The following is an 11,659-nucleotide window of genomic DNA, read 5'->3' as shown; positions in this document are numbered from 1 at the left end:
CACACACACACACACACAATAAATACATATAATATATATAAAAAACAGTTAATGAACATAGAAAAAACAGAATTCTGCTCATTTACTCATTCAATAAACATTTATTGAGCACCTGTTAGGAGCTGAAGATACAATGAGAAACCATAAAGACATGGCTCTATTTTCAAGAAAGTTCAATGAGGGTGACAGACAAATGGGCAATTTCAATAAGCAAGAGAATTGTATGGTATTGTCAACTTTCCATCTTGATAATTTTAGGGAATAAATTTCTTCCCTAAATTTCTTCATTATTGAAAAGATAAATATTTAAAGTAAATATTACATGTTCCTGCTAAAATTGACTGAAAAGTAAAAAGTTTCTTTACTAACATCCTTAATTGCCAATTTAACTCACATAGCCAAATAAATAATGCACATTATTAAAATAAACTGTACAGTAGTGTAACTAAATAATAGCACTGTGATAGGAAAGATCTATTGACTATTTATTATGTGTAAAATACTGTACTAGGAACTATGAAAGAAATAAGTGACACAGTACTGGATTTCAAAGAGCTTGCAGTCTATTTTGGGAGATGATCTACCCCACACATACAGTGGCTTAAGGACACTAATAGTAAATGAAGATAGAGAAGACAAATCAGAGGCAATTCGGAGAACTTTAATGATCAGAATTGACATGTTAATAAGAGAAGGTTTTCTAGAGAAGGCTTCCCCACCCCTAGTGATTTTCTCTCCATTACATTTGCTATAGTGCTGCCAAAACGATCTGCCAAAAACACAAAGCCAATTATGTCTCTCTCCTTCATAGAACTTTTCAGTAGCTCCCTATTTGAAAACGGATTGAAGCTCCACAGAATGGCCCACAAAACCCTTCCTTACCTAGCCTCTCCCTTCATGTCTAATCTCACCTCCTTCTACTCTTCTGCAGATTTTACCCTTCAGAAATCATACTCAACTGCTTACAGTGTCCTGAATACAGTCACATGATCCCATTTTTCTTCTGCCTTGAATAACCTGCTGCCACCCTCTATCTGCCTGGTGAACTCCTACTTATTCATTTACTTATTTTTTTTTTAGAGACAGGGTCTCCCTCTGCTATGCAAACTGAAGTGCAGTGGTGTGATCATAGCTCATTGCAGCTTCAAACTCCTGGGCTCAAGTGATCCTCCCGCCTCAGCCTTCTGAGTAGCTAGGACAATAGGCACACACCACCACACCCAGCTAGTTTTATTTTGTTTTGTAGAATTGAGGCTTTCCCTATATTGCCCAGGATGGTCTTGAACTCCTGGCCTCAAGTGATCCTCTGGGCTCAGCCTCCCAAAGAGCTGGGATAGACATGAACCACTGCACCCAGCCTTTTACTTAATTTATTTTTTGAGATGGGATCTCATTCTGTTGCCCAGGCTAGAGTACAGTGGCACTATCTTGGCTCACCACAGCCTTGACCACCCAGACTCAAGTGATCTTCCCACTTCAGCTCCTGAGTAGTTGAGCTCACAGGCACGCATGCCACAACTTCTGGCTAATTTTTTAAATTTTTAAATTTTTTTTATTATTTATTATTTTTGAGACAGCGTCTCACTCTGTCACCCAGGCTGGAGTGCAGTGGCATGATCTGCTCACTGCAACCTCCGCCTCCCGGGCTCAAGTGATTCTCCTGCCTCAGCCTCCCGAGTAGCTGGGATTACAGGTACCCGCCACCACACCTGGCTAATTTTTGTACTTTTAGTAGAGTTGGCGTTTCACCACATTGGCCAGGCTGGTTTCAAACTCCTGACCTCAGGTGATCCGCCTGCCTCAGTCTCCCAAAGTGCTGGGATTACAGGCATGAGCTATCATGCCTGGCCAATTTTAAAAAATGTTTACTGTAGAGACAGGGTTTTGCTGTGTTTTCCAGGCTGCTTTCGAACTCCTGGGCTCAAGAATCTCATAATTTATGGCCCATAGTAAGCACTTAATACAAATTTGTGTTAAATGAATATTAAATATAATATTTCATATATATGTATGCACATGTGTGTGTGTGTGTGTGTGTGTGTGTGTGAGAGAGAGAGAGAGAGAGAGAGGGGGGAGAGGGTCTCGTTCTGTTGCCCAGACTGGAGTACAGTGGCACAATCTTGGTTTACTATAACCTTAAACTCCCAGGCTCAATCAATCCTCCCACCTCAGCCTCCTGAGTAGCTGGGACCAGAGACATTGCCAAAACACCCAGCTAATTTTTGTATTTTTTGGAGAGATAGGTTTCGACATGTTGCCCAGGCTAGACTCGAACTCCTGGGCTCAAGTGATCCTTCTGTCTCAGCCTCTCAAAGTGCTGGGTTTAGAGGTGTGAGCCATCCCGCCCAGCCTAAATATATTTTCAAGACTTTTTATTTTGAAACATTTTGACTATACAAAATTAGAGAGAATAATATAATAAACTCCCAGTACTCATTTCCCAGTTTCAACAATTATCAATCTTATTTCAACTCTATCTCCATTTATTCCCAAGTCCTCTATCCAACCCACCCCCACAGTGATTATTTTGAAGTAAATCAAATGGGATGCTTTTCTTAAAACCGATTTTTTAAAAAAAGAATATAACTTAGCAGAACTGTATAATGAAAATTCAGACTTGAAGAGGGGAGAGGTTAATAGAAGGGATGATTCCAAATATTATAGTTCATGACATGTTTTAATATTAGGCTAGGTGCAGTGGCTCACGCCTGTAATCCCAGCACTTTGGGAGGCCGAGGCGGGTGGATCACAAGGTCAGGAGTTCAAGACCAGCCTGGCCAGCATAGTGACGCCCCGTCTCTACCAAAAATACAAAAATTAGCTAGGCATAGTGGCGCACGCCTCTAGTCCCAGCTACTCAGAAGGCTGAGGCAGGAAAATTGCTTGAACATGGGAGGTGGAAGTTGCGGTGAGCTGAGACTGTGCCACTGCACTCCAGCCTGGGCAAAAGAGTGAGACTCTGTCTCAAAAAACAAAACAAAACAAATGTTTTAATATTTTGAAAAAGAAACATTAAAAATATATACTTCAATACTCATTTTTACGAAATGTTTTTTGTCCACATTTCAGTTCCTTAAGGGCAGCTCCCTGGTAAGTCAACTGTAGTGTTAAACAACTTGCTAGAGAAATGTTATTTTTGCTTACCAAAGCCAAAAAGACTATGAGCCTTGCCAGTTCAATGGTCCGTCCATTCACAGCTTTACTAGCCATGAAAGTGAAACAGATGTTGTTTCCACTTAGCATTAGGAGACGTGCATTATTCTCTAGAAGCCACTCACGGGGAACCACTTTTATTAGAGGAAGAACAATTATTTAATGAGAAATCACACAACAGCTATAGTAAATACCATTAAGTACATGCAATATTTTATCACTTTATTGGAAATACAATTATTGCCGAGGGAAATGCTAAAAAAAAAATGCTCTGGTTTTCCAATTATGACATTCAGTTAGAGACAGGTTATTGCCATGTCATGGAGACTCTTACAAATATACTAATAATATAATCAAAGCAATTCTCCTACATATAGGTCAGCAGGCAAAGTGGTCTAACCCTGTGCAAGGAAAGCATCCTTGTAAACTTTAGAATCTTAAAGGATTATGCAGGAATAGGAATAATTGTTTTACCTCTCCTTTACTTGCAGAAGAGGGCTTCTTACAGAACCTAGGAGGGTGTTTCTGAAAATTTACAACATGGGAGTAATTGAGCTAATTAAATGAAGAGGCTTTCAAATAATAATAATAATAAATGTTTATTTATAAAATTGGCAAGCAAAGGAAGGTAAGTTCATTATATGCATTCTTTTCAAACATAATGCCAAACTCTTTAAATATTTTAGAGCATTCAGTGATTTCCAACAGACACATCATTTGTTACAATTTTATAACTGCATTTTAACAATAAACTTCTATTATTCTATGTTAGTAAATATATATTTTTTACCTGATAGTTCATCTACAAGACTGATAACATCATCTGCTGTCCACTCTTTAGTGCTAGCGTCATATAGTAACTTAATGGCATCAGCCAAACCTTTCAGACTGAATTCATCTGTAGGTTCTTCTATCATTTTCTGCCAAACCACCTGTCCTGAATTGAAACAAAAATGAGGCTATGACAGAATAGTTGGCTTTGTGATAAAGACTTGTTCAAAAAGGAAAGTGAATTGCGTAATGGAATCCCATTACTTATACAAGCTACTTTCATTTTAACTTTTATAACAAGAAATCAATTCCGGTAATAGTATAGATTTGAACACCTCTGGCCAGGTGTGGTGGCTCATGCCTGTAATCCCAGTATTTTAGGAGGCCGAGGTGGGAGGATCACTTGAGGTCGGGAGTTTGAGACCAGCCTGGTCAATATTGTGAAACCCTGTCTCTACTAAAAATATAAAAATTAGCTGGGCATGGTAGTACATGCCTGTAGTCCCAGCTACTCAGGAGGCTGAGGCACAAGAATCGCTTGAACCCAGGAGGCAGAAGTTGCAGGGAGTGGAGATTGGGCCACTGAACTCCAGCCTGGTGACAGAGTGAGACTGTCTCAAAAAAAAAAAAAAATATATATATATATATGTGTGTGTGTGTGTGTGTGTGTGTGTATGCTTCTTGGCCAGGCACAGAGGCTCATGCATGTAATTCTAGCACTTGGGGAGGCCAAGGTGGGACCCCAGGAGTTTGAGACCAACCTGGGTAACAAAGTGGGACCCTGCAGGAGATCGAGACCATCCTGGATAACACGGTGAAACCCCGTCTTTACTAAAAATACAAAAAATTGGCCAGGCGTGGGCTCACGCCTGTAATCCCAGCACTTTGGGAGGCTGAGGTGGGTGGATCACAAGGTCAGGAGATCGAGACCATTCTGGCTAACATGGTGAAACCCCATCTCTACTGAAAACACAAAAAATTAGCTGGGTGTGGTGGCGGGCGCCTGTAGTCCCAGCTACTGGGGAGGCTGAGGCAGGAGAATGGTGTGAACCCGGGAAGCGGAGGTCACAGTGAGCTGAGATCGCGCCACTGCACTCCAGCCTAGGTGACAGAGCGAGACTCCGTCTCAAAACAAAAAACAAAAAAACAAAAAATAAGCTGGGCATGGTGGCACGCACCTGCAGTCCCAGCTGCTTGGGAGGCTGAGACAGGAGAATCGCTCGAACCCGGGAGGTAGAGTTTGCAGTGAGCTGTGATTGTACCACTGTGTGCATGTGTGCGTGCGGGTGTGTGTGTGTGTGTGTGTGTGTGTGTATAATATATGCTTCCTAAATATATATATGCTTCCTAAAGTAAAAATAATGAACCAGTTATGTTACACCCCTGAAAAATGGGTGCTCACCATCTTGAGGAGATATTGGCCCAAAGATGATATACAGTAATCTTGCCTGATTCACCATTGGCCATGGTTTTAATATTCGTGTCAACCAAAAAGCAGAATCACTTTGATGTGTCCAATGATCAAGGAGGACATTCCTACAGAAGAGTCTGATCCTTAACTCAAGTTTTCGGGCACTTCCTATGAAGACAAAAGAATTGTAAATCATTCTTTGTAGAAAGGCTGCTGTGCATATTGAATAGTGATCAAAGCAACTTATTAATCATTATGGTTAGTGATAGTAAACTAGGTTTCTAAACAGGAAGTAACCAAGAGATTATCTATTCTTAAACTCCCCTAACTTCATAATTTGTCTATCTACTTATTTACTCTTACCTTCCTGATTTATAATCAATATTTTGAATAATGGGTCAATCAATCAAAAGACATGCTTAAGCTTACCAGACTCTTGTACAATTTTGGATTTAAAAAGAAATAAATGCAGAGAAAGGTCAAAGACATACATCATTAATATACTTTGTACTGAAAGAGTCACTTCATTTTCCTCTATGAAAATTTTATGACCAGGTGCGGTACTCACGCCTGTAATGCCAGCACTTTGTGAAGCTGAGGTGGAAGGATCACCTGAGGTCAGGAGTTCACCACCAGCCTGGTCAACATGGCGAAACCCTGTCTCTACTAAAAATACAAAAAAATTAGCCAGGTGGCAGTGGTGGCACATGCCTGTGATCCCAGCTACTCAGGAGGCTGAGACAGGGAGAATCACTTGAACTCGGGAGAGAGAGGTGGCAGTGAGCTGAGATCTCACCACTGCACTCCAACCTGGGTGACAGGGCTAGACTTTGTCCCCCCAAAAAAGAAAATGTTATGTTGCTGTTGTTGATAGATATGGGGTCTTGCTCTGTTACCCAAGCTGGAGTTCAGTGGCATGATTGATCATAACTCATTACAATCTTGAACTCCTGAGTTCAAGCAATCCTCCCACCTCAGCCTCCCTAGTAGCTGGGACCACAGGATAATTTTTTGTAGCTACAGAGGTCTCACTATATTGCTCAGGCTGGTTTTGAACCCCTGGCCTCAAGAGACCTTCCCATCTTAGCCTCCCAAAGTGTTGAGATTACAAAGCATGAGTTACCACACTTGGCTGCAAAAATTTTAGATTAACAGCCGGGCGTGGCAGCTCACGCTTGTAATCCCAGCACTTTGGGAGGCCGAGGCAGGTGGATCACGAGGTCAGGAGATCGAGACCATCCTGGTTAACACGGTGAAACCCCGTCTTTACTAAAAATACAAAAAAGTTGGTCGGGTGTGGTGGCGGGCGCCTGTTGTCCCAGCTACCCGGGAGGCTGAAGCAGGAGAATGGGTGTGAACCCGGCAGGCAGAGTTTGCAGGGAGCCGAGATCACACCACTGCACTCTAGCCTGGGCAACAGAGCCAGAATCCATCTCAAAAAATTCAGATTAACATAGGACTACTTTTTCAAAAGCTTTATTGAGATATAAATCACATACCATACAATTTACCCATTTAAAGTGTGCAATTCAATGGTTTTTATACTCACAGATACGTGCAGCCATCATCATAGTCAATTTTAGAACATTTTCTTTTTTTTTTTGTTTTTTTTTTTTTTGAGACGGAGTCTCGCTCTGTCACCCAGGCTGAAGTGCGGTGGCGCGATCTCCGCTCACTGCAAGCTCCGCCTCCCGGGTTCACGCCATTCTCCTGCCTCAGCCTCCGGAGTAGCTGGGATTACAGGTGCCCGCCACCTCGCCCGGTTAGTTTTTTGTATTTTTTTTAGTAGAGACGGGGTTTCACTGTGTTAGCCAGGATGGTCTCGATCTCCTGACCTCGTGATCCGCCCGTCTCGGCCTCCCAAAGTGCTGGGATTACAGGCTTGAGCCACCGCGCCCGGCCAATTTTAGAACATTTTCATCGCTTCAAAAAGACATGCTGTTCTTTTTGCTATCATCTTGTTATCTCTCTGTCCTTTACCACCCCCAGCTCTAAGCAACCAATACTCTACTTTCTATGTCCATGGATTTCCCTATTCTGGATTTTTTTCTTTTTCTCTTTTTTTTTGAGACAGAGTCTTGCTTGTCACCCAGGCTGGAGTGCAGTGGTGCAATCTCAGCTCACTGCATCCTCTGTCTCCCGGGTTCAAGCGATGCTCCTGTCTCAGCCTCCTGAGTACTGGGATCACAGGTGCTTGTCACCATGCCTGGCTAATTTTTTTGTATTTTTAGTAGAGACGGGGTTTCACCGTGTTAGCCAGGATGGTCTCGATCTCCTGACCTCGTGATCCGCCCGTCTTGGCCTCCCAAAGTGCTGGGATTACAGGCTTGAGCCACCGCGCCCGGCCTGGATTTTTATATGAATGAAAACATACAGTATGTGGCATTTTGTGACTGGCTTATTTCACCTAATACAGTGCTTTCAAGGTTCATCCATGTTGTAGCATGTATCAGCACTTCATTTTTTTTTTTTTCTTCAACTTTTATTTTAAGTTCAGGGGTACATGTGCAAGATATACAGGTTACACAGGTAAATGTGTACCATGGTAGTTTGCTGCACAGATCATCCCATCACCCAGATATTTATTTATTTATTTTTATTATACTTTTAAGTTTTGGGATACATGGGCAGAACGTGCAGGTTTGTTACATAGGTATGTGCCATGGTGGTTTGTGCCATGGTGGTTTGCTGCACCTATCAACCCGTCATCTACATTAGGTATTTCTCCTAATATCCCTCCCCTTGCCCCCATACCTCCATCACGTAGATATTAAGTCCAGCATCCATTAGCTATTCTTCCTGATGTTCTCCCTCCCCCAACCCCCACAGCACTTCATTCTTTTTAATGGCCAAATAATATTCTATGGTATGGATGTACCACTACATTTTGTTTATCTATTGACCCACTGATAGACATCTGAGATGTTTCCATCTTTTGGCTGCTATGAATAATGCTGCTATTAACATTCATGTAGGCCAGGCATGGTGGCTCACACCTGTAATCCCAGCACTTTGGGAGGGTGAGACAGGCCCACTTGAGCCCAGGAGTTTGAGACCAGGCTGGACAACATGGTGAAATCCCATCTCTATAAAAAATACCAAAAAATTAGCTGGGCATAGTGGTATGTGCCTGTAGTCCCAGCTACTCAGGAGGCTGAGGTTGGAGGATTGCTTGGGCCCAGGAAGTGGAGGTTGCAGTGAGCTGAGATCGTACCTCTGCACTTCAGCCTGGGTGATAGAGCCAGACCCTGTCTCAAAACAAAATAAAACAATAACAACAAAACCATTCATGCACAAGGTGGACATACGTTTTCATTTATCCTGGGGCTATATACCTAGAAGTGAAATTGATGTATCATGTAACTCTATGTTTAATCATTTGAGAAACTGTCAGACTATCTCGCAAAGTGACTGCACCATTTTACATTCCCGCCAGCAATATATGAGGATTGTTGTCACATTCTCACTAACACGTATTATCTAAATCGAACTTTCTGATTCTAGCCATCCTAATAGAATGTAAAATGGTATATACTATTTCTCTGCTTTTCTGAGACAGTGTCTCACTCCGTTGCCCATGCTAGAATGCTGTAGAGCAGTCATGGCTCACTGCAGCCTCAACTTTCAGGGGCTCAAGTGATCCTCCCACTTCAGCCTCCTGAGTAGCTGGGATTACAGGTGTGAGTCACCTTGCCCAGCCTATCACTGTTTTCTGTCGACAGCTTTATTGAAATATAATTTATATACCATACAATTCAACCATTTAAAGTGTGTAATTCAATGGTTTATAGTATATTATCAATTTTTTTATATTGGGGTAAAATATAAATCACATAAAATTTGCCATTCTAACCATTTGTAAGTATGCAATTCAGTGGCATCATTTATATTTACACTGTTGTTCAACCACCACACTATTTCAAAAAAATTTTTCATCACCTCAAACACAAACTCTGTAACCACTAAGCAGTAACTCCCCACTCCCTCCTGCCCTCAGCTCCTAGTAACCTCAAATCTACTTTCTGTCTCTATGAATTTGCCTGTTCTAGGTATCTTATGTAAGTAGAACCATACAATATTTGTCCTTGTGTTCCTGGCTTCTCTCACTTAGTATAATGTTTTCAAGGTTCATCCATATTGCAGCATATACCACATTTTGTTTATCCATTCACCTGTTTTGTTTGTTTTGTTTTTTTTCTGAGACGGAGGGCCTCCTCTGTCACCCAGGCTAGAGTGCAGTGACTGGATCATGCCTGCCTACTTCTTTTTTTTTTGTAGAGATGGGGATCTCGCTATGTCCCCCATGCTAGTCTCTAACTCCTAGGCTCAAGTCATCCTCCCACCTTGGCCTCCTAAAGTGCTGAGATTATAAGCATGAGTCACTGCCCTCTGCCTGCCATGATTATTCATATACATGTCTCCTTCTGAACATTGTGGGAGTTTCTCAGAGTGAAACAGCTCGATATAAGGTTCTATAATTTAAAAATATGAAATATTTCTGGTATATAGAGAGGTTTACGGGATGCTATAATGAGCTCCTTTGTATCTACCAGCTAGCTTAACGAATAAAAGATCATCAATACAGTTGAAACCCTCTTTCTCCAATCTCATACTGCATTTCTACCTCACTGTCTTATTCAGTATTTATCATTCCCTTACATTTCTTTGTCCTTTTGCTATATATGTATGCCACAATTTATTTTTATTTTTTTTGAAAAGGGGTCTCTGTTGCCCAGGCTGGAGTGCAGTGGCTTGATCTTGGCTCAGTACAGCCTCAATCTAGTGGGCTCAAGCTATCCTCCCACCTCAGCCTCCTGAGTAGCTGGGACTACAGGTACATGCCATCACGGCTGGCTAATTTTTTTTTATTTTTTTGCAGAGACGAGATCTTGCTGTCTTGCCCAGTCTGGTCTTGAACTCCTGGCCTCAAGTGATCTTTCTGCTTCGGCTTCCCAAAGTGCTGGGATTACAGTTGTGAACCATGGCACCTGGCCCACTATTTATTTATTTATGGAGACAGGGTCTCACTCTGTTGCCCAGGCTGAGTGCAGTGGTGCGATCATAGCTCACTGCAGCCTCGACCTCCCAGGGTCAAGTGATCCTTTCACCTCAGCCTCCTGAGTAGCTGGGACCATAGGCACACACCACCATGCCCGGATAATTTTTTATTTTTTGTAGAGACAAGGTCTCACTATGTTGCCTAGGCTGCTCTTGAACTTCTGGACTCAAGTGATCCTCCTACCTTGGCTTCCCAAAGTGCTGGGATTTTAGGCATGAGCCACCACACCTGGCAAAAATTACTTTTAATTACATTTTTAAAACTCTATTTTTTCTATTTTAATCTCTGTAAATTATATGCAAATTGTAGTTTTTTACCTGGTTTGCTGCAGACAGCCATTTGCATCTTGCGGCAGAGATTAGTTAGTTCGCATAAGAAATTATAAACGCGATGGCACTCAAGTTCATCCCAACCTGCTGTTAAGGTCTGAGGAAAATAAAATGAAGAAAACATTGCGGATATTCAGACTATCAAGTCAAACCATAAGTCACACCAGCCGTGGTGGTTCACGCCTGTAATTCCAACACTTTGGGAGGCCAAGGTGGGCGGATCACCTGTGGTCAGGAGTTTGAGACCAGCCTGGACAACATAGTAAAACCTTGTCTCTACTAAAAGTACAAAAATTAGCCAGGCATAGTGGCGGGCATGTGTAATCCCAGTTACTTGGGAGGCTGAGTCAGAATTGCTCAAACCTGGGAGGCGGAGCTTGCAGTGAGCTGAGATCATGCCATTGCACTCCAGCCTGGGTGACAAGAGCAAAGCTCTATCACAAAAACAAACAAATAAACAAAACAGGCCAGGCGCAGTGGCTCACACTTGTAATCCCAGTACTTTGGGAGGCCAACGTGGCAGATCATGAGGTCAGGAGATTGAGACCATCCTGGCTAACACGGTGAAACCCTGTCCCTACTAAAAGTACAAAAAATTAGCTGGGCACAGTGGCACGCACCTGTAGTCCCAGCTACTTGGGAGGCTGAGACAGGAGAATCACTTGTTCCCGGAGGTGGAGGTTACAGTGAGCCGAGATCATACCACTGCACTCCAACCTGGGCAACACAGTGAGACTCCCTATCAAACAAACAAACAAACAACAACAAGAAGAACATAAGTCACTACTGCCTTATGAGTGTAACTGTTTTTAGCACATGATCAAGGTGATGTGCAACTTTTACCCATTATGGAACTATCAAATTAATAACAAATTAACATAAACAAAACTTGGAAAGCTCCAAAATTCAGTTTCTGTTTGGTTGGAAGGGAAGTAT

The 11,659-nt window shown here is 42.2% G+C and overlaps 1 protein-coding gene across 1 annotated transcript in view; it reads right to left on the bottom strand.

Annotated features, from left to right (window-relative positions):
- FBXO47 (F-box protein 47) overlaps positions 1-11,659 on the bottom strand; it is a 30,078-nt gene that overhangs the window by 2,460 nt on the left and 15,959 nt on the right. Inside the window, 5 exon segments of the mRNA XM_011960002.1 lie at positions 1,018-1,020; positions 2,979-3,287; positions 3,944-4,090; positions 5,327-5,503; positions 10,712-10,820. Of these exon segments, the coding sequence (XP_011815392.1) occupies positions 1,018-1,020; positions 2,979-3,287; positions 3,944-4,090; positions 5,327-5,503; positions 10,712-10,820 (745 nt within the window).

This window comes from Colobus angolensis, unplaced genomic scaffold, assembly GCF_000951035.1.
Source record: "Colobus angolensis palliatus isolate OR3802 unplaced genomic scaffold, Cang.pa_1.0 Scaffold50, whole genome shotgun sequence".
NCBI lineage: Eukaryota > Metazoa > Chordata > Mammalia > Primates > Cercopithecidae > Colobus > Colobus angolensis.
The sequence above is the reverse complement of the archived record's forward strand: the minus strand, read 5'-3'. Positions and strand labels throughout refer to the sequence as shown.